The sequence below is a fragment of the Alosa pseudoharengus genome, unplaced genomic scaffold, assembly GCF_046254945.1.
Source record: "Alosa pseudoharengus isolate Yale_2024_CS ecotype anadromous, Long Island Sound unplaced genomic scaffold, YU_APseudo_1.1 YU_APseudo_1.1_scf_19, whole genome shotgun sequence".
NCBI lineage: Eukaryota > Metazoa > Chordata > Actinopteri > Clupeiformes > Clupeidae > Alosa > Alosa pseudoharengus.
Window position 1 is genome coordinate 15,483,567 of NW_027468657.1, and position 23,817 is coordinate 15,507,383.

The 23,817-nt window shown below is 41.9% G+C and overlaps 2 protein-coding genes across 12 annotated transcripts; one reads left to right on the top strand and one right to left on the bottom strand.

Annotated features, from left to right (window-relative positions):
• Window positions 1–1,076: 1,076 nt before the first annotated feature.
• LOC143132376 (uncharacterized) lies at window positions 1,077–16,590 on the bottom strand. 2 transcript variants are annotated; one of them, XM_076291845.1, is made up of 7 exons: window positions 16,365–16,590; window positions 11,314–11,409; window positions 7,099–7,278; window positions 5,440–5,713; window positions 4,431–4,546; window positions 3,979–4,162; window positions 1,077–3,700 (listed from the first exon to the last, which is right to left on the bottom strand). In XM_076291845.1, exons 2-7 carry the CDS (start codon window positions 11,398–11,400, stop codon window positions 3,201–3,203), a joined length of 1,341 nt encoding a protein of 446 aa, XP_076147960.1. In that variant the 5' UTR covers window positions 11,401–11,409; window positions 16,365–16,590; the 3' UTR covers window positions 1,077–3,200. The 2 variants fall into 2 exon arrangements, with proteins under 2 accessions (XP_076147960.1, XP_076147959.1); XM_076291844.1 differs by lacking the exon at window positions 16,365–16,590 and adding an exon at window positions 12,181–12,558.
• LOC143132378 (arylamine N-acetyltransferase, pineal gland isozyme NAT-3-like) lies at window positions 14,018–22,048 on the top strand. 10 transcript variants are annotated; one of them, XM_076291848.1, is made up of 4 exons: window positions 14,018–14,471; window positions 15,234–15,265; window positions 19,231–19,290; window positions 19,908–22,048. In XM_076291848.1, the coding sequence occupies exon 4, from the start codon at window positions 19,915–19,917 to the stop codon at window positions 20,785–20,787; it is 873 nt and encodes a 290-aa protein (XP_076147963.1). In that variant the 5' UTR covers window positions 14,018–14,471; window positions 15,234–15,265; window positions 19,231–19,290; window positions 19,908–19,914; the 3' UTR covers window positions 20,788–22,048. The 10 variants fall into 10 exon arrangements, with proteins under 10 accessions (XP_076147963.1, XP_076147966.1, XP_076147961.1 ...); XM_076291851.1 differs by having other exon boundaries at window positions 14,018–14,285; XM_076291846.1 differs by lacking the exon at window positions 15,234–15,265 and having other exon boundaries at window positions 14,018–15,170.
• Window positions 22,049–23,817: the final 1,769 nt, after the last annotated feature.

The following is a 23,817-nucleotide window of genomic DNA, read 5'->3' on the forward strand; positions in this document are numbered from 1 at the left end:
CCCATAGATGTGAATCGCGCCCATGTATCTATATGTGAATCGTGCCCATGTATCTAGATGTGAATCACGCCCATGTATGTAGATGTGAATCGTGCCCATGTATCTAGATGTGAATCGGAATGTCTTTTACATGAGAGATTCACACCCCTATTGATACCCATACTTGTATGACAGTGATATAAAGTAAGGCACTACAATCTAACAATATGAGCTTTGTTTTCCTTTGTTTTATCAAGTTAAAACTTTTGTTTTGTTTTCAGTAGTTCACTGCAAAGGTGAAATCTAGCCTAATAGTTCTGCCACATATCATTAATATGATATTATGATATGGTTAACATGCCATGCAAATAGTTAATTGTATGATAAATATTTGAATGATTAATTGAGTTTGTTATAATGCTTCACGCACTTACTTTCCCAAAGGTTAACTATTGGAAACATAACTCTTTGATTGGGAATTACCTCATTTTGAAGACTGTTGGTCACAGTATAGTGCCAGTCCCTAAACATTTGCATGAAAGCAGAAGCCACATGTGCCATTTACCACATGCATGCGCTCATGACCAATGCACAGCAAAGGTCTGTATGTTTGCATCCCATTGTTATGCCTCCCTCTAATGGCTGTTTTGAGTGCTGCATCCACAAACTCCAGTGAAGATGTGTACAGCTTTTTAAACTAAATACAGTATGTGCAGTGTATAAGCAATAACCTTATAAGACCAGAATAAATATGGCTATGTAGTATGAACAACAAGTACATATATGTGCAGTGTAGTAGCAGTAACAAGAGGAGCAAGACTAATATACAGTAGATATATGCAGTGTATTAACAGAATATATTATGAGAAAAACAGAATAAATATGGATATTCAGTATGAACCGTATAGACAGATATGTACAGTATGTACAGCTATGTGCAGTGTGGTAACACCATTGTAGTGCAGATACAATAACATTATAAGAGTAGAATGAATAAGTGTATGTGCAGGATGAATAAAATGAAGAGCAATAGAATATGGCCACACTGTAAAAAGACTATTGTAGATTTTACAGTAACTTACTGGCAGCAGGATGAGTACAGTGTGTACATTTATATTTAATTTACAGTACTTAAGTGTAATTACAGTATGTACATTTATAAATAAATAGAACAATATTCTGTTGGGAAGAAACCCAACAGCCCTCATCCGTGGGAACTTTGTAGAAGGAGAGGGCATTTTAACATTCTGCCTGCCAAATGCAGACTTTAAGGAATGGTATCAAATGCATTACTGCCCATGTTGGTGTGACTCATTCCCAACTGCCTGACTGAAACACCTGACTTGCACAAAGGTATTCATTTTGGATGAATTTTATAGACAAGCTCAACTTATTTTGGAATTAGGGTGGATATTTCAGATGAAAGAGCAGAGAACTCAGCTGGATAGGGAGCAATACTTTAAGTGATATATGAACAAATTAAACATTAGAAATGTACTCAATTCACAAACATTTTATTTCTTAGGATATATTATGCTACCTTAATTAGGTGAAAAATATGATATTTTAAACTGTTTTTTTGTTTTGTTTTTTTTTACTTTTTAAGTGTACTTAATACTATAATCATAACCATGGCAGGAATGGTGTGCCTCAACTTGACTCAGTTCAATTTACAGTAAAGTAAGCAAACAGAAACACAGAACTGAATCACGGCAGGCAGTCTGTGCTTAGCACAAAACAATAGGCTGATTTCACAGCTATTTTACTAAACAACAAACACTGGCAACCACAACTAGCATAGCCTATTTAAAGGTACAGTATATCAAATGCAGCATATCTGCTAACAAACAACAAGCTACAGCCTGCACAAACGATGACAAATACCGAAGGAAAAACAACCAGCAGAAGGTCATTACATCTCTGGAAACAGAAGTGGTGCATGTCATGGCAGCGTCATCATCTATACACCCTTTCAACAATAAAAACAAAAACAATGCTTGAACGTTTTATTTGGGCCCCAATCTACTTCCTCTGCATTAAGATAACATATGGAATGTTAAAAAGGAAGTCTTGTGGGGCCAACTATGATGCTGATAATGGAACTCTCTTGAAAGGGTCTATAACCCCATTGTCCTCTGCACAGTTTTCATGGGACCACCGGAGACAGACTGCACATGAAGCCCAAGCCTCTGCAGACACGGGGTCCTTTAGTATGTCAATGCTGGTAGACAGCCCAAGTGTCCTGGTTGACTTGTCTTAACAGCCTTGGCCTACTGGTTAGCGCTTCAGATTCAGGGTTGCCGGATCGAACCCCGACCAGTAGGCGCGGCTGAAGTGCCCTTGAGCAAGGCACCTAACCCCTCACTGCTCCCCGAGCGCCGCTGTTGTTGCAGGCAGCTCACTGCATCGGGATTAGTGTGTGCCTCACCTCACTGTGTGTTCACTGTGTGCTGAGTGTGTTTCACTAATTCACGGATTGGGATAAATGCAGAGACCAGATTTCCCTCACGGGATCAAAAGAGTATATACATACACATACATTTGTTGTAGACTTTTACTTTTCTCCCTTATTCTTAACCTCTTTCTCTTTGATAAAAGCAAAATGGTTGACACTGGTCAAATGTTCATGAGCACCGATGTTCATGCCCCCAGAGTGTAGCACTGTAGCTGCCTCATGAACATGCCCCCAGAGTGTAGCACTGTAGCTGCCCCATGAACATGCCCCCAGAGTGTAAAAAAAAAAGAAAAATTGGCAGAATTCTCCTTTAACACCTGCAACCTTGAAAACAGCCTTGCCCCATTAACATGCCCCCAGAGTGTAGCACTGTAGCTGCCCCATTAACATGCCCCCAGAGTGTAGCACTGTAGCTGCCCCATGAACATGCCCCCAGAGTGTAAAAAAAAAAGAAAAATTGGCAGAATTCTGCTTTAACACCTGCAACCTTGAAAACAGCCTTGTTTGCTTTGCAGCTAAAATCCACACTGGGCCTGAATCATTTCCCCGTGTGGTGTCGGAGGTGACGCTCTCAATTAGCCTATTTTCACAAGATGGGACCGCTGTGTAAATCAACTTCCTGTGGAAGCGCACTGTCCCATAGACAGCAAAAGAAAAGACCACAGGAAAGACAGAAACAGGAAGACGTTTTACCCTGCCAATTAAGCTATCATTAACATCAATGAGGCCGGACACCTGGACATTGTGAAATTGGTCAATTGAAGATTTATCCTGTATGAATACGCTGGTGTTTTTTAAGGTAATCTTCACGAGTAAAACCCTTCCCACAGTGAGAGCAGAGATATGTTCTCTCCTCTAGGTGAATACGCTGGTGCGATTGGAGGTTATCCTTCCGAGTGAAGCTCTTGCCGCACTGAGCACAGTGATAGGGCCGTTCTCCTGTGTGAATGCGCCGGTGCCGTTTCAGATCCCACTCGCTGAGGAAGTTTCTCGGACAGTAAGTGCAGTGGTGCGAGCGTCCGGTGTGAACGCGCTGGTGTACGTGGAGCGTCGCTGCGTGAAGGAAGGTCTTGCCACACTGAGGGCAGGAAAGAGGGCGCTTTCGTTTGTGAACATGAGGAGGTCGTCGGAGAGGAGACTGCGAGGGGAAGGTCTGGCCACGCACAGAACAGGAGGAAGGTTTGGACCTGTCCATCTCAGGAGTCGGGGTCTCGGAGATGAAGGGGAACGCTGCAATAGCTGACGATGACAGAGATGATCCATTTCCTGTTTCACAAAAAAAAAAATATACTGTGTATATATATATATATAACAATGACACGGACGGCCGGACACGTATGCACACACAAATCTTACATTTGCACTTTTCACATGATGCAAACACACAATGGAACCAGGCATGAATCAGAGTTAATTTAGGCTGAGTGTGTGTATGGGCTTTCGTGCCTGTGTGTGTGTGTGTGTGTGCGTTCGTTCGTGTCTGTGTGTGAGTGTGTGTATGTGCGGTCGTGCCTGTGTGAGTATGTGTGTATGAGATGTCTTACTGTTCTTGGGTTGTTCTCCATCTCTGACGTTCTCGTCGTCCTTTCCTTGTTGTTCCTGTGTTCTACAGCAGTCCACCAGCACTACGGACACGCCCCTTAACTGGGCCAGAGACGCAGGGTCTGGAGAAGACTGGTCCGACTCAGAACTGAAGACCGGAGCCACTGTTGACATTTCCTCGTCTCCCTAAAACTCACAGAGATATCAAAATTACAATTTTACGTTTGTGTTTCTGCTATCTGAGAGTTTACGGTTTTATTTTCATTGGCAGGTTTGATGTGGGTTTAGACATTAATTATCAATCACAAGGTGGCTTAACGCATTTAGTTCATCTTCTGTCAAAATGGCGAGATGCTGTGCTCCCACATTCTGGCTGCCTACATGTTTTAACCCCGTCTCACTAGAGCTCCTTACAAAACAAAAGTGCTGTAGATCCCTGTTCCAAACTCCGCACCTGTATAATTTCAGTTTTAATGTCTGCAGCTGAGGAGAAGGTCAGTTCTGATTTGGGATCAACTGCCTCCGCTGCAGCTGAGAAGGTCAGTTCTGATTTGGGATCAATTGCCTCCACTGCAGAAACACAAAAGAATACACACATATATAATTACATTCACTTATTTAAGTACATGCTTTCATTCTTTTAGCAGAATTTCAAGGCTACTAGAGCCCGATCGATATGGGCTTTTAAAGACCAATACTGATTTCAATACTTGAGGATTTTAAAAACCAATACACAATAAATCGTCCAATAATATTTATTCAACACAATGTTTCTAGGCCAAGTATACTTGCGTATACAAGGAATTTGGTCTCTGCATTTATCTCATCCGTGAATTAGTGAACACACAGAGCACACAGTGAAATAGTAAAAATGTCAACGTTGGCTTTTTACAGCATTCAACAGTGTGATACTTTGTGTGATTGTTGCAGAACGCCACTGTGCCGTGAGCCGTGTGTGTCTGCTCCGTAACTGCTGCATAGCGTTTCATGTGACCATTCAAATCAGAAAGGTCTCTGATGTAGAGCTGCTGTGGACAGTCTCTTTTGGCTGGAAACACTTCCAACACGCTTGCCTGTCGCATAAAAAAAGGTGCCGTTGCCATTTCTAGCTGGCACATGTTTGTAGCGCAGCAATGTAAAGATAATACTGGGAATTTAGATGAAGGATCAGTATGTGGCTTTCCTTCAGCAAATAGCAAATATCGGCCGATAACAATGGCACATATTAAAGGCTACTAATTTGTACTAATCACATTTTTCATACGCCACTGACTTTAGACTTTTAAATTGTGGATATCACAAATTGCACACTTTAACTCAATGAGGTCTATCACAGCATGGAGTTTACCACTCCAACTAGTGTTTGGGTGGTGAATTTCAGAGGTACGCACAAACACGAGACGCACAACCTAATAAAATACTCCCAATAGCATAGGCCACTTGTAGCTGTTCGCTCCCCTTACCAGAATGATGGCTCTCTTCATATCCACCAGCATCAGCAGAATATTCTTCTTTAACACCAGACACTAGAGCCTCCACAATTCTCTGACCCGCAGATGAGACCAGCGGACTCTGGGCGTCAGGTGAGACCAGCGGTTCTGACCAGACCAGTGACTCCTGAGCTGGTGTCAGCTGGTCAGCTGGTGTGTGTGTGTGTGTGTATGTGTGTGTATACCAGTGATTCATCTGCTGTTGTTGATGCAGATCCTTTAGTTCATTCTTCAGGAACGCCACAGTCTGCATGAAATTGCATGAAATTAAGTGGTAAATACAACCTCCAAATCTGACAGCTAATGTAATGTAACACATTGCTTATGTAATCCTAAGAATCTATAATACATTACTCACCATGAGTAGTGTGTGTGTGTGTGTGTGTGTGTGTGTGTGTGTGTGTGTGAGAGGGTGTGTAAGTGAGTGAGAGTGTGAGAGTGTCCTCACCAAACAACTGAAAGAAAACATGAGCCAAGCACACCCATGTCAATAAACACACACACACACCTGAGGTGTGTTCAAATTCCCAAACACAGGCGAATGATTGCAAACAGTCTAAGGAGGTAGTTCTCTGCGAACATATAGTGGAGCTGAACTGGAGCTGTGTTACCGTTACCATGGAATGTTTACACCAAACCGTTACCATGGAATGTTTACACCAAACGGTTACCATGGAATGTTTGTAAACACCAAATCGTTAAAGTTTAAAGGTCCAGTATGTAGGAAATAATGGAAAATAAACTGTAACCATTCCAAAAATGATCACCATATGTTGTCAGAGAGTAAGGAAACACGATGAATTGAAATAATGGCTTATTTGACAACACTACTCTAACCCGTAAAAACCCCTAAAACCCATGGAAAAAAATGAGTTACGGGGCGGAATCTCTTGGAATTTTCGTTTATGTTTTGAACGATTAATTCTAGAATAGTGTATTAATAATGGACTAGCGCGTCCTCCTATTTGGGTTGCCAAATTAGCAAAGGCCAACTGTCAACAGCTGTCAGTTGTAGTTATGAACGCCTACGAGAGGCAGGTACATTTCCAAAATTAAAACAAGAAACAAATTAAGTGGACATCGGAGGAGCTTCCTGAGATGGTGACGTCTTCGTCAAATGAAGAATATCAAGTCTGACGCAGAGCTGGCCATATTTCTCCACAACAGGTAGCCTAGGCTAAACTTCATCTGCATCGCTAACTTCAGCTAAATGTTCAGCTATGTTACGTTGGTTAGAGGTATTTTTTGTTTTCACTGTTTCTGTAATGTGTAGCTGGGTCATGGTTGGAGAAACGTTTAAGCAGCTGCAGGTCAACTAACGTTAGCTAAGTCTTCATTACATCTGGCAACCCAGAAGAGGCTCGCGTCTGGTAGTCTTGAGAACGTTCACCAGTGTTTTGATTTTGGCCTACAGAACGTTCGGTAACAATCCTACAAATCGCACCTTTAACTGTTCAGAGAAAACATGTTCACCACGAACATTTGGCACTGTTTGCCAAATTTCAACACACCTCTGGTGGGCCTGTAAGAACACGCACACATAGGGTTGGCCCCTCAGAGTGAGTTGTGTTTTTCTTGGATACAGACACAGTCACACACACACGTCTTTTCCTATGTTACAGTCACACACACCTGATTGGCCTCTGAGAGAGCGTTGTCTTTTGCCTTCAGCTGTTTCTTTAGTGCACTGATCTCCAACCACAGCTGTTTGTTTGACTCCGCCTGCTCCATTAGGCTCCGCCCAGTCTCCACTTCCTTCTCCTCCAGACGGCAGATCAACATGCAGAGCTCCCGGTTCCTAACTACCTCATGCTAATGGAGCCAAAGAAATCCAACAAATTTACACACACACATCAAACAGAAGAACTAACTTCCACACACATCAAATAGAAGAACTAATTTACACACACATCAAACAGAAGAACTAATTTACATACACATCAAACAAAAGAACTAAAAGAAAATGGTATGTGGTGATGCTACCAGAATACATTTATCTGCCCAACAGACAAATGTAATGACCATAGACAATATCTGACTGGTGTTGCTATAGCATTGTGTGTTTATTGTCTATGGAGAGTGGCCTTACATTAGAGCCCGATCAATAAATCGGTGTGCCGATATTATCGGACGATATTAGCTAGTTGCTGATCTATCAGTAGCTGCATTCATAATGGCTGATAATTATTTTTAAATTAAGTTATTAACATTGTGGTACCAGTTGTACCAGTACCACAGTTTGAGAACCACTGCTCTAACTGGGCCGTAGTTGCAGCATGGTTCAAGCCACGTCTGTGTCGCGGTTATGATGAGGTAGTGTGGCAGCTGTAACCTGTTAACATGGACGCCGAAATTATGTGCAAAATCAACACGAGAACGAAACCGCTCCGCACACACAATGCAGGCAATGTGTTCCATCCATGTACTCATATGATAGTATGAACGTTATCTAACACAGTGGTTCTCAAACTGTGGTACGTGTACCACTGGTGGTACGTGGGCTCTCTGTAATGGTACTCCGGGAGACTCCCAAGATGTGCTTTCAGGAAGACAAAATAATCACTTAAAATTATATCAAATTACAGGTGCTGGTCATATAATTAAAACATCATCAAAAAGTTGATTTATGTCAGTAATTCCATTCAAAAAGTGAAACTTGTATATTATATTCATTCATTACACACATACTGATATATATTTGATGATTATAACTGACAACTAACGAAAATTCCAAATTCAGTATCTCAGAAAATTAGAATATTACTTAAGACCAATACAAAAAAAGTTTTTTTAGAAATGTTGGCCAACTGAAAAGTATGAACATGAAAAGTATGAGCATGTACAGCACTCAATACTTAGTTGGGGCTCCTTTTGCCTGAATTACCGCAGCAATGCGGCGTGGCATGGAGTCAATCAGTCTGTGGCACTGCTCAGGTGTTATGAGAGCCCAGGTTGCTCTGATAGTGGTCTTCAGCTCTTCTCCATTGTTGGGTCTGGCGTATCGCATCTTCCTCTTCACAATACCCCATAGATTTTCTATGAGGTTAAGGTCAGGCGAGTTTGCTGGCCAATTAAGAACAGGGTGGTCCTTAAACCAGGTACTGGTAGCTTTGGCACTGTGTGCCGGTGGCAAGTCCTGTTGGAAAATGAAATCTGCATCTCCATAAAGTTGGTCAGCAGCAGGAAGCATGAAGTGCTCTAAAACTTCCTGGTAGACGGCTGCGTTGACCCTGGACCTCAGAAAACACAGTGGACTGACACCAGCAGATGACATGGCACCCCAAACCATCACCATTTCCCCTGGGGATCAATAAAGTATCTATCTATCTATCACTGACTGTGGAAACTTTACACTGGACTTCAAGCAACGTGGATTCTGAGCCTCTCCTCTCTTCCTCCTGGGACCTTGATTTCCAAAGGAAATGCAAAATTTACTTTCATCAGAGAACATAACTTTGGACCACTCAGCAGCAGTCCAGTCCTTTTTGCCTTTAGCCCAGGCGAGACGCTTCTGACGCTGTCTCTTGTTCAAGAGTGGCTTGACACAAGGAATGTGACAGCTGAAACCCATGTCTTGCATACCTCTGTGCGTGGTGGTTCTTGAAGCACTGACTCTTTGTGAATCTCCCCCACATTTTTAAATGGGTTTTGTTTCACAATCCTCTCCAGCGTGTGATTATCCCTATTGCTTGTACACTTTTTCCTACCACATCTTTTCCTTCCCTTCACCTCTCTATTAATGTGCTTGGGCACAGAGCTCTGTGAACAGCCAACCTCTTTAGCAATGACCTTTGTCTTGCCCACCTTGTGCAAGGTGTCAATGGTCATCTTTTGGACAACTGTCAAGTCGGCAGTCTTCCCTATGATTGTGTAGCTTACAGAACTAGACTAATTTAAAGGCCTTTTCAGGTGTTTTGAGTTAATTCGCTGATTAGAGTGTGGCACCATGTGTCTTCAACATGTGTCTTGACACCATGTGTCTTCAACATGTGTCTTGAACCTTTTCACAATATTCTAATTTTCTGAGATACTGAATTTGGGGTTTTCATTAGTTGTCAGTTATAATCATCAAAATGAAAAGAAATTAACACTTTAAATATATCAGTCTGTGTGGAATGAATGTATACATTATACAAGTTTCACTTTTTTAATGGAATTACTGAAATAAATCAATTTTTTCATGATATTTTAATTATATGACCAGCACCTGTATATTACATTACATTAGGCTGACGCATTTTTAACCAAAGCGACTAACATGGTAACAGTTTAAGCTTTTTAAAGCAATTCTCTCAAGAATTGTAGGACAATTTTAAAAAGGTAGAGTACAATAAGAATAAGTGCATCAGTGAGTGCAGTTTTTAAACAGTCGGGTGTCAGTTCTAGTCAGGTGCTAGGATCAGCAAGACTAGTTGTAAGTAGTGCTACGAGAGGAGATTTTCTCTGAAGAGCTGGATCTCTGGAACCACGCAATTACTGAACTTAAAATTAAAATTTTTTGTTTTTGTCTATCTTGAAAAAATGACACAAAACAGTATATAGGCCTACAGTATAAAGTTAAAATTTGTAGTTAAATTGCCCTACGCTACTGTATTATAATGGTGGTCATAATGGTGGTACTTGGAGAACCAATAGTTTTCTGAGTACTCTGGTACTCTGATCCAACTCTACCACTGATCCAACATTTTGCAATTTTCCTTTCCAATCACACAAAGTACAGTATAACACTGTTTAATGCTGTTTAAACAGTGTGTAAAAAGCCATCACAAAGCATAAAGGAAATACCTTGAAAGTTATCGTCGTGGCATATCATGGTGTTCATCACAGATAAGAACAAAAACCTGATGCTATTATTCATAATAATTATTTTATTGGATGACCCATTCATTAGGATACCAGATAGTAAAGCCTAATTAAACACAAAATCCCACCTTGTGAGTGCATTTTTACATTGTGTTTGTCAAAAATTAATATTTTATATTTATAGTTTATCGTTTTTTGAAATCCTCAATAGGGATGCTCCAATCGATCGACCGCCGATCATTATCAGCCGATATTCACTCAAAATAGTTTGGTCGGTTAGTCCAGTTAAGGGGCTGGAATATGTAAAACATTTTAAATAATGAAGTGCACCAGTGTGAAAGCACCCTTAATCTTTGCAACTGGTAGCCTGGCGAGCCAGACCCACATTAAAATGTAGGGTCTGGGCACTCACCGTTCGCAGTGCTCAGTCCGAGGGGCGGGATAATCAGTTGTCTTTCAAATTCCCTCTGCACGCAATAGGACGCAATAGGATATTTGTTTTCAAGTAGCAGGGAATTCAAGCCAAACTGTTGCAACTCTGCCATCAATCATTATGTTAAGCCCACCAAACGACTCTATACACGATTTCAATGCCCTGATTAAGTTTCGATTTCTGGAGCTCACAAGCCAACGGAGAGTTGCTAGACTAGCCCTGCCACTAGGGGCGCGTCTAGATTTCTAGGCTATGCAACTGGTGCATTGGCATGTTTAATTGTTGGCTTTAAACATTTTTTTAAAAAGTTAGTGTAGATCCCTGCACTGTCTTTCAATAGCCATACTGATCGGTGATTGGTAATCGGTATCAGCAGATACTGATGTCAGTGATCGGTAATTGGCCCCCAAAAAACACTGATCGCAGCATCCCTAATCCTCAAATATCAAAATCTGTATCAGTCTTTAAAATCCCATAACGGTCGGGATCTACCTTATAATTACCGCCAGTGGTACTGGCAGCTATTTTGCTATGTTATAGACAGAAGAGAAAAGACTCTTACAAAATCTTAAAGGCCTATATTTTACTGTGTGTGTGTGTGTGTGCCTTACCTGTAATGCTTCTGTGATGAATTTGGTAGCCTTCTCCAGGTCGATACATGCTTTCCTGTGACTCATCATTTCAATATGCTGAGTCATTTCATCTGTCTACAACACAAAAATGCATTGTCACTTAAATTTGTGGGTCATTCTGTGTCAAATCAGACAAAATCCAGTAAAAATGGTTACAGCACCGACTCCCGATTTCCCTCAAAGTTTGTCTACACAATGTTTAGGTTCCATAACTAAAATCTGTCAAATATTTTTGTTCAATTCTATTGTTTTAATAGTCTTTTTGCCCTTGATTGTTTACACTCTCTAAAAGGCCTTATCTTGGAGGCAATGATTGGACATTCATCTTAAAAAGTATTATTCCCAGCCTGACCAAACTTTGTAGAATGGAAGACAAACATGTTCTCGGTACGATTCAATCATTAAAAGTTTGTACCACAGTCTCATTGGTTTCATAGAAGTCCCTAGTTTCAGAAAAAAACACAAAACTCCTTTATTGTGACAATCAGTATTTTCTCTAGAAATATAATCCTTTGTTAATGTTGTCCCAATGTGAAGTCTCCAAAACAAAAAGGCCATGACAATAATAAGGATGAAACAACACAAGGGGTGTTTGTATTTTTGTGTCATTTTCATGCATGCACATAGGCTACTGAAATGGAATGTCGTGGGGTAGTAGTAGGACCATACAAATCTATGTGGAAATAGTTTAGTATGAACATTTATTGTAAGATTCAGTCACCAATGGAATTTGCGATCTACCCTGCAGTCTCAGCAAAACAACCTTGCGGACTTTTGGCAAAAGATGTAAGTTAGTCTCTCCGTCAGACACAGTAGGCTACAGTAACATCAAAGACTCCCACTCACCTTTGAGTTAACATCGACCCGGTGCCTCGCGCTTTCTATGTGTTGAGGCGGCCTCAAACCCTCACTACGTGAGATAAAGCTGGTGCGCGTAGGCCTACCGTCTGCCCCTTTCTGCATTCTACAAATATTTTACAAATACTATCTTTACATAAGACCACAATTCCTTTAAATATCATCAGTCAGGCTACCATGTCTCGTCAACAGTTCGTCAAAGTTGTATAACCTGAACAACAACACACAACACTCCCCTGCTTACGACCTTAATGTCCGTGGTTTGACAAACTTTGTCATTGATCTCCGCTCCAAATAATGTGTAAAGCATAGAGATGTAACATTTGAAGTGAGGCTTGAGTCAGAAAATTGATTGTCTTCTTCTTGTTCTTGTTCTTCCTGTTTTTATGGCGGATGGCAAACAACGTTTGGTGCATTATCGCCACCTTCTGAAATGGAGTGTGGGTCTGAGTGATTTATTCCCAAATTATTCCCCTATTGCGTCTGCCTACTGCTATAATCTCTTTATTAAATCAGTTATCCTAAGAAAATAAAAGAAACACCTAAAACATTATGTCCAGAGTTCCTTTGCAAGACAAGGTATAGCCTATATCCAAAGATGCTTGATTACTAGCTCCGCTTTAACCCTCTATATCTCTTCAGCTTCATGCATGTAGGCTACTACACCACCACACTCTTCTTTGAATGTTGTGAAGCCCGGTCTGACCATTATCCACAAGACTTCTCCTTTGTCTTTTCTTAATGGTCTTAACTTCAGCTGTACTGTATTTTATATATAAATAAATACAATTCTGCTTTGTTGCTTTTATAGCATATCTGCCAACTCATCTCCTTTATGAGCAGGAACCAGGGGGTTGCCTCAATATCAACAAATCAGGATGTAGGCTATGAATCTGATTGAATTTAGTATTGGCCATCCCCAAAATGCACCAGAATACAGGAAATCACATCAAACAAAATTAAAAAATGTCAGGGGGAGGACCCCCAAACCCCCCTCCCACATATATGACAATAAGTGGGGGGGCCCTTAATACATCTGGGCCCAGGGGCCCAAAAGTTCATAATCCGCCCATGGCAGGAACCCATACAGAACACTTATTTCAGATTTCTGCGGATTACTTGATAAGATCAAAACATTACAAAGTCAGAACAACACATCAGAAAGCTTGCATATGCTTGCTTTTATTATTATTATTCATATTTCCACAATAATATCTATCTTATCAGTGAGTATTTCCTTTATCCCTTCACACATGCATACTGTAAAAGCCTTTTCCCAGACCCCTTGCCTCAATCAAAAATCTATTAAAGGACTGCAGGCTGTTCAGAATTCAGCTGCCAGGCTTCTCAGTGTTGATGAAAATCTTGGAAGGATACAATGGGCAAAAAGACCTGACCTTTGACCTGCTGAGATGGAGAGGGAGAGAGAAAGAAAGATGGAGATAGTGTGAGAGATGTGGAGGTATACAGAGGGAGAGAGGAAAAAAGAGAGAGAAATATTGAGAGGAGACAGTGGGGGGGGGGGGTGAGGAAAGGAGAGATGGAGGAAGAATGAAAAAGGGAGAGAGAGAAAGATGGAGAGAGAGAAAGATGGAGAGAGAGACCAGGTACCAGAGGAGAAACAGGCATTCACAGAATGGCATAATTATGGCTTTGTCTCTCTAGTGGTGGGTACGCAACGCAGTATGGTTCCCTCTAGTGGTGATTATGCAGTATGGCCCTGTGGTTTGGAAGCCTCACATGATCTTTGTGTTGACACACCAGACATAGGGGACTCGAGTCACATGACTTGACTCGAGTCAGACTCGAGTCACATTATTTAAGACTTGAGACTTGCTTGATCAACATGTATAAAAGACTCGACTTGACTTTGACTTGCTATTCATGACTTGAGACTTGACTTAGACTTGAGACAAATGACTTGAAATGACTTGACTTTTTATTTTTTGTCATAGATATTAGGAGTTAACTTTAAGATTTTAGAAAATCTGATTAGGTGCTGTTGCATGCGTCACGCGAGTGAACCTGTCATTGTACCAAGTGACGCGACAGACCAACAACAGCAAGTGCCAGATCAAATGAGACAGACTGAGGTAGGCTAACATGGAAGGATCTACGTTTGTACCAAAACATAATAATGTTTGGCTTCACAGATGATGTATCTGACAAGCCAAAGGAGAAATGAACAGCAGTCTGCAAGTATGCAAAATAGCGACATAACCACCACGTTGATTTTCATCCGAAGTTAGTCGTGTTAGAAACCTAACGTCAAATTTGAGGTATGTTAAGAGTTGGCTTTGAATCTATTATGCTTTTTAGTTAACGCCATATTAGGTTAAAATGTGTGAAATGGCAAAGTGAAACATTTTCATGTCTAAGTTTAATCTTGATATAGCGAAAATGTTGCCAATGTAACCTAAACTAAGCGCCTCTTTCTCCCTCCCTCTTAAACACGTCCCTGTTCCATACGTTACAACCTAGTAGTAGACTAACAACAGTAAGTAGGCCTAGCTAACTGCCAGCAATCAGCTTAGAAAAGTAGCTTATTTCACATGTTAGGCTTATGTATAATATGATATAGCATTGACGGTCCTAAACCCTCCTAAAACCCATTGCGCTATCGCGCTTGTCAAAGTTTGGCAGTGACGTCGGCGGCAGCGTTTGATTGATTGATTAGTTCACTTTTTCATGACTTGACTTGACTTGCTTGACCCAAGCTATGACTTGAAATGCTTGACTGTCACAAAACATGACTTGGACTTGCTTGAGACTTGAAGGTTAAGACTTGACTGCTTGTGACTTGCACATGTGTGACTTACTCCCACCTCTGTGACACACACACACACACACACACTGAAAACCCCGTATCTATCTCTCTATCTCTCACACACGCGCACACACACTGTGCCGATGCAGCCTGGGGAGTTGCACTTTGACCACAGATCTCATACACAAATCACAGTCTCAGCAGCAGAACGGTGAGTGTGTGTGTGTGAGTACACGTGTGTGTTTAATGTTTCTATTCTCTGTTTGACTTTCAGTGCAGATGAGATGTTCGTGTGAGCACTTGAGGGTGGGTGTGTGTGTGTGTGTGTGTAATTGGATCCTCAGTTACTGCTGTTACTGCTACCTCCCAGAGCAGGAGCGCCCCTCTCTACCTTCAAAAAACTCCTGAAGACCCAGCTCTTCAGAAAGTATCTCCTCTCGTAGCTCTACTTACTAATTCTAGCACTTACCAACTGACACTTGACTGTATGGAAGTAGCACTCACTGCTGAACTAACTTGTCCTTATTGCTCTCTACCTTGATTGTTTCTCTTGTTGGGAATCGCTTTAGGTTAAAAAGTGTCATGTAATGTAATGTAATGTTATGTTAATGTAATGTAATCCTGTTGAGAGTGCACATAGTGGGTACACTACACACACACACACAGAGCTACCACTGGGCTCTATAGCAGTGTTTCCCAAAGTCTGGGTCGCGACCCACAGGTGGGTCGCAGGAGATTTTATTTGGGTCGCCAGCACAATTTATGTTGTGTTATAGGCCTAACTGATACCATTTGTCATTTGATACCAGGAAAGCTAACAGTTTTCTATTAGGATGTAGATTGTTAACTACCACAGTCATGGTTTTGTCATAAAAGCTCATGAAACTGGCGCATGAAACTGGGGGACGAACGCATCGCAGAGGGGGTGCCAACATGGATATCTACCTCTCAAAATGAAACCGTTCTGTGGGGCGCCTACCATGTACCTCGCAGTTGCAAACTGCAAGGGACATGAATCCGCCTATTTGCACGAACATTAATAGATACCAGCTTCTCAACTTTACCGATTAAAATCTAGTGACCGTGCTGTCAACTAAAGCAGACATCCATAGACCGGACATAAGGCCATTCAATTTGCAGTTCCGATTGCAGATGCAATATTTAAAGTTAATAGCAACCTCCTCACATTCTTATTTCTGATTTAAAATGCACAACAGTGCATTATAGTCTACAATTTAAATGGGCATTTTAAACACTATTCCTCTCGTTTTCTACCTAGCTAACTCCAAAGTAAAGGCGCATTCTTCCGGCTATTGTGCAAACGCCTCTTGTTCTGATATAACGACTATACAATATAATATAATACAACAATACAATATAACGACTTGAGTTTTTTGCTACTTACATTGGAATTGACGTCCACAGTGTTATGGACACATTTGTCTGCAACGCAACGTAGCCTACAACATTTTATTTTTTAGAAATACAGGAACAGCTTACTATGCTGACGAATGACGACTGCGCAACATGCGAGAATTTCCCCTACTCTGGGATGCGCATTAAACGTATCTTTTCAGTAGTCATTTCCAACTTTTCACGCTGATGGTGCTCAAAATGCAACACAACCGTGTTCAAAGCAGGGATCCTATAGCAATGTATGGTTGGGGGAGGCATAGAAAAGTTGGAGAACCTGTGGCCTAAAACAATATTGGTGGTTGCAGGGTAGATTTGAAGTGAAATGGGTCGCGATGGTCTGTCATTTTCAAAAAGTGGGTCGCCAGAAAAAAAGTTTGGGAAACACTGCTCCATAGTATAGCGCGGGAATGATGCCAAAAACCTCCCTTCCTACCAACCGGTGGATCCATCAAACGTCATGTCAAACGCCTACCAGCACGTTCATTGCTTTATCATGCAACAACAAATGTGTAGCTACCTCTCCGGAGGTTTTGTTTTTGGTGCATTTTGTCTGTTTGTCTAAAATCTAAGACAGTTTTAAATTATGTTTAGTTTCACATTGCAAGTAACGCTTAACATGACCAATAGGGCTACAAATTGTGATTAACTGTCGATAGCATATTGCGAGTAGTTGTGAACCATAGGAACTTTAATCGTAGACTATAGCCAAATGGAAATAAATGCGAATTTATGATAAGCCTGTCAGTTCGACTGGCGACCCACAGTTAGATAAGCAGGTTCCCCCGAGCAGTCTGCATCAGTGCCGGCGCTATGGTGGGGCCTTCGTAGGCCGTGCCCCCCCTAGCGGTCATTGATGCCCCTCCTACCACAGGCCATGGCGTGGCAAAGAAAAAATCCCTTTTAGTCATTATTTTAATATTAAATGTGCAAACTGTAACTTAAATTAAATCAAATTAAATTAAGGGGAGAACGCATCATTTTAGTTGTGCATAGCAGGTTACTAGGCTTGGTCAATCCTCATTGGTCGCCGAGTAGCTAAACTTTTTACATTTGAATTTGTATCTAAACGTTGAACTGCAGCGCGCAGAATCCATTGCATTTCAAGTTGTTGGTTGAATCGGAAATAAAAAATAAAACAGTTTGTCTGTCCTTATAGGTAGTTAGCCTATAATATTATCGACAAAAAATGGATTTACGAAAATGGCTTAGGCCTGGACCTCTTCGTCAGCCTCTTACAGCAGCAGACTCGGACAATCTGGAACATTGGATGCCTTCGCGAGTGTGGGCTATCATAACTGGAAACACGCCATGACCAAAGACCGTGGATTTCATAAACATGAAACTTCGGAGGGACCACATGTCTTGTAATGCAATGTGGAAGGAGAGGGAGATGCGTTGCAATACAAGGAATGCAACCCTTGTCAATGCAAGTCAACTAAGGAACAATCAGTATTATGTGTCATCACTAATAGATGTAGTTGGGTTCTTGGTTGAAAACCAGTTGCCGCTACGGAGGAAGACAATGACAAGCCAGCTGGAATCTGCCACTCTATTTACAATGACAAACCTCTCGCCTGCGCGCGGAAGGTGCGTTTAAGTGGAGTAAAGTCAGATCTGCTACGTGGTGGAGAGCGGACTCAAAAGTATAGCATCCATGTACCATGGCGTTGTTACATTTTGACATTGTAAAGTTCTCAAACTGTTTAGAGGTGGATAAACTATTTCTGACATGTCAGAGGTGAGTAAACTGCATTTATTTGCGTTTAGCCTCTACGACAGCCCTTGTGTGTCATCTGAGTGATCCTCCGTCCTCGCTGGAGTAGAGACAAACTTTATGCTACCCCACCCCTTTCTACTGTTTTATTATCGACAGTATGTGTAATTAACATGATATGGAAATTAACAATAAATATATCAATATAAAAAGAAATAATAGGCCTAATTAAGAAAAACATAAAATATTTCTCAAACGGCAGTGCCCCCCCACCGATGACCCAATGCCCCTCCAGTAGATCTGCTCTGGCGCCGACTCTGGTCTGCATAGCTACACTGAGGGCTTCTCTGTCTGCTGATGTTTTGCTCAAAGGTCCAGGCGGTCCACATATAGCCTTCATGCCATTCAGCTGAAAACACTTTTCATTTGTTAGCCTACTTAATAAACGTATCTTTATTAGTGTCACTGTCAACATTACAGTATTTAGGCTCTAGGCCGTAGGCCTACTTTTACAGTACAGCACAGCAAAATCTATTCAAATTGCAGTCCGAGGGATATTGTCCATGTGGGCTCATATGCTTTCATAACGTATTGATGTAAGAAAGAGAAAGTGTGGTAAGGCCAGCCTATGACATTTCTCATATCTTGCAGATAATTGGTTATAGTCCTGTTTTGCAGATGGTTATTACGCATAATAGTTTAAGCAACAATAGCAATAGCTTGTCAATAACGACACAAATAGACTAATGAATGTTCATTTAACGAAATTTCAACATTGTACAGTTTTCCTACATGTATTCATGTTCCAACACAAGCCTACATGTATCCATCATGTTCCAACAGAATAAGTACATGTTGCACCAATTCTGGGCACATGTTGGATACGTGTAGGTTCATGTAGGTATATGTAGGCTGCTTATAAAGAGGCAATTATTCTGATACATGTAAGTAAGGCGGGTGGTATGACGTTCGGTTGGTCGATCGGTTGGTTGATCAGATGGACGGTCGGAAGGTTTTAGGCACGATTAGGAAAAGTCTGGAATTGTGATTGACAGCCAGTTGCATTATGGGAGTGGTCCGGTTCACCATCTCTGACAAAGCCAATGAAACCCTCTACTCATCTCTCAACCTTCTCATTCAGGGATCGGAGGTCAGCTACAGACAAAGGTCATCTACAGACCAAGATCATCTACAGACTAAGGTCAGCTACAGACAAAGGTCATCTACAGACTAAGGCTGCTGTAGGCTGTATTAAATGGTGGGGGGGAGGGAGGCTAGGCCATGTTATTGTTATTGCTGTTTTTAGAAGATCATTCTGCCCAATGTTGTGCTCACTGCCCTCACTGCCCCCCTCACTAAACCCACCTGCTCAGTAGTATGGTGGCGACGGGACTGAAGCAATCCAACTTAAAAACAAAACAATACGAGAATATGCCTTGCTTGATTTGACCTCCTGCCTTCTGGAAGGATATAATGTACCTGCAGGATTTTATGTGTGTATATGTATGTTGTTGAAGTGTGTGTTTTGTGTGTGTGCAAATCATAAAAGATGTCTTTGACACCATCAGCCGCCCTTTACTACATCACAGCTGGATTAATGTAACTCACTCTATCTGGGACTCCCTCAAGCACTGATTCTAAATCTAGGCTCAATACACAGCTCTTCCCCCTGGCTTTCCCTGCCCTTTTATGATAGTTATATTTGTATTCATGTATGTATTGTCCTTTTAGTGCACTATGTACGGCACTTTGGTCAGTGTAAATTGTATTTTAAATGTGCTTATAAATAAATTGTACTTACTTACTTACTTACTATAGGTGCAGAATGGACCTGCAGGAGTACTTCCAGAGGATCGGCTTCAGCGGTCCGTTTGAGAAGCCGGACCTGGCCTCTCTGCAGCTGGTGCACCGCCTGCACGTGCTGAGCATCCCCTTTGAGAACCTGAGCCTGCACAGCGGCCAGCAGAACAGCATGGAGCTGCCGCTGGTCTTCAACAAGCTGGTGCGTCAGCGCCGTGGGGGCTGGTGCTGCGAGAGCAACCTGCTCTTCTCCTGGGCGCTGGGGCAGATGGGATACGCACACACCATGCTGGGCGCCCGCGTCCACCAACCACAGCAGCAGGACTTCAGTGCCCGCGAGGGACACCTCATCAACAGGGTGGACGTGGCCGGACGCTCCTACATCACTGACGTCAGCTTCGGAGTCTCCTGTCAGATCTGGGAGCCCCTAGAGCTGACGTCGGGGAAGGAGCAGCCCCAGGCAGCCGGAATGTTCCGCCTAAAGGAGGACCACGGCACATGGGTCCTGGAGAAAACGTCTCGCACACCGCTGGTCCCCAACGAGGCCTTCGCCACATCCAGCCTGGTGGACCGCAGCCGGACCAGGGTCATCTACTGCTTCACCCTGGAGCCCCGATGGCCCGAGGACTTCCACGCCGCCGCCCAATTCTACCAGACCGCCCCTGACTCACTCTTCACCAACAAATCAATCTGCTCCCTGCAGACACCCACCGGCTTCAGGGCTCTGATTGGCTGGGTGTACAGTGAGGTCACGTTTGGGTACCAGGAAGAGTTTGACCTGATGGAGATGTGTAACATCACGGACGCCAAAGTCCAGGACGTCCTGAGGGAGAAGTTTGGCATGCCGCCAGTCCACAACCTCAAACTGAAGAGCGAGAAAGTCTGCTATTCCCTCTAACATCTCCCACGGTAACAGGAGAATGACATCTACGCTCAGGACAGACGGGTTCACATTATGGATTCATCTCATTAATCTGTCTCATGAATAAACACACCATGAACTGTCATCTACTCGCTCAGATATTACCTATGCATTTGTAACTGGGATTTGGCACAATAAGAGCCAGTGTATAAATAGTACAGCAACACAAGACAAGATTCAAGATTCAAGATTTAACATTTCTTTTATTACATCTCATTATAGGTTTATAATAGAGTAAAATTCGTTGTGTTTTTTTTCTCCTCAAAAAATAAATAAATGAAAGGGTGTGTGTGTGTGTGTAGGAAAAAAAAAAGTGCCTTGTCTTCAGCATGAGTTCAGCAATCTAATTGCTTGGTTCAAGAAACTACTTTGGAGTCTGGTGGTACGAGCTTTCAAGCTTCTATATCGTTTGCCAGATGGTAATAGCTCAAATAGTTCATGGTTGGGACGACTAGGATCATTCAAGATTTTTTTTGCCTTCCTAATGCATCTTCCCTCAAATAACTTCAGTATGGAGGGTAGGTCACAGCCGCATATGGTCTGTGCTGTACGCACAACTCTCTGAAGTGCTTTTCTATTGTATTGAGAGCAGTTCCCATACCATGCAGTTATGGTCCCAGTCAAGATGCTCTCAATCGTGCCTCTGTAAAAAGACCTTAGGATCTTGGGTCGCATACCAAACTTTCTCAATCGTCTGAGGTGGTACAGACGTTGTTGGCCTTTTTTTACAGTGTTCTGAGTGTGACTGTCCCAGGTGAGGTCTTCTGAGATGGTAACGCCCAGGAACTTAAAGTCTCTCACCCTCTCCACTGTCTCACCATTGATGTTAATGGCTTCAAACTGTTGTTCTTTCCGCCTGAAGTTAACTATCAATTCCTTCGTCTTGGACACAAGCTATTGGTTTCCTGAATGCTATGAAGAACATTCATCTGCAATATCAGTCTGAAATTAAATATATAACTATCAATGTCATTTAAATATATAATCTAAATACAATCTAAATATGAAAAGTTAAGATCCGGTATCTTGAGATTTTTCCTATGGGAAAATAGCATGGGGATTTTGAATTATCGCACCTGTTAAACTCTCACGGGGATGAAGAAATTGGAAATGCAGACGTTCAAAAACGAGATAACGATGGTGATGTCTCTCCACACATAGTATATGTTAATCAAATAATTTTGCTTTAAAAGCCACTCTCTTCCTGGTCTGAAATATCGATTTGTGGGCAAAAACATACAAGAGCCTGATGAGTACATGATGAGCCCTCACTGGAACTGGCTAGTTCACCACAGAATCAATTAATGGGTCAGCATCAATTTCAATATGTGATAGGATCTGGGAAACAGATCACATGGTGAAATAAAAAATCCTTGATTTCTGCTCCGTTTCAACCCTCTATGTGTGATGGATCACATATGTGGTCAACACTTCATACAACCACCTGTGGTCTTCCATCCTGAGTCTCAGGACAGGCTGAGATCAGAAATTCACATCTAATGTTCAAACAGGTCTGCGTCTGTGTCACCTCTGCCACTGGTATAGCAGGCAATATCAGCAAAGACTCTAATCTTAATATCAGGCTGGGGATTTGTACTGATCCCTTTTGGACAGTATTTTTAGATTAGATGGGGCCAGGGGAGATCCACTAGGGGCGCTGGTAGCGTAGTGGCGTAGGAACTGGGTGAGTTGTGCCCGTTGTGCCCTTGAGCAAGACTCCGAGTTGCTCAGGGGAGGCCTGCCTTTGTAGTAATTGTAAGTTGCTTTGGATGGAAAAATCAGCCAAATGAATAAGTATATAACTAAGCTATTCCCCAGTAGAAGCCTGCGGAGTACCATATTCCTCACACAGGTGGAGTACCATATTCCCCACACAGGTGGAGTACCATATTCCCCACACAGGTGGAGTACTATATTCCTCACACAGGTGGAGTACAATATTCCCCCTGTAGGGGGTGGAGAGCAGCAGAAAATGTTAATAATCTGATAAAATGCCTCAATAGTATGGGGAATCGTGCAATTTTAGGAACGGTTCATATAGATTTTTGCAACTGGTGATTTTTTACTTGCTAGGACCCCATTGAATACAAAACAACCTGTTTCCAATTTTTTTCTTCATTTTCAGTGCCAAAATTCAAGATGGTGGACAATATATGCAGAAAAATAATATAAAGGCTTAAAGTGGTCAATTGTTTTGATAAATATACATATAATAAGGTAGACAAGTGAGATACAGACTATTTACAAAAGATGTATTGCATCATTTGCCAAGAAATTTGGAGAAAAAATGGGAAAAATAGAAAAACATTTTTAACCACATCTGCATTTTGTTTCATTATTGAAGAGTTCAACAAAACATTGTCACTCAAGTATTTATCCTCACCACTGTCACTGTCTTTTTAATATTGGTGCACATCTCCTCAGAGCCTTCACACCTGCAAAGTTGTGTGAATGGTAAGTTGTTACTCTTGCAAGAACACCTTCTACTGCATTGGCTGGCAAGACAACAGCACTTCACAAGCTCCACAACAGCCTGTGGTGCTGGTGGAAGTTTTGACAGAACAGGAGCCCATTGCCCATCAACAATTTGCCTCCATCCCAGTGATGGTGAGTCAAGAATCTTTGGAGCAGGCACTGTATCTTGTGCCCAAACATTTGCATGCCTGTGTGCTCCCAGAATTTCAATTTCAACTTAATTTCACTTATAGAGCGTCAAAACATTATGTCTCATGGCGCTTTACAGAGTGTTAAACATTCAGACAGAGCCAATGAGTAACAGGGGCGAGGAAAAACTCGCAAGAATTGGAGAAACATATCGGATGAAACCCTAAGCAGATCCACGACTCAAGGGCCTGACCCATCTGCCTAGGGTCAGTTACAGGACAGTAAGGTCTATATACAGAGAATAGAACATGGTATTTAGAGCCACCTGAGGTATATGTTACAAAGTGGTTAGATGGTTACATAACCAGTATGATAATGCATGAATCCTATTTAGTGTTAAGT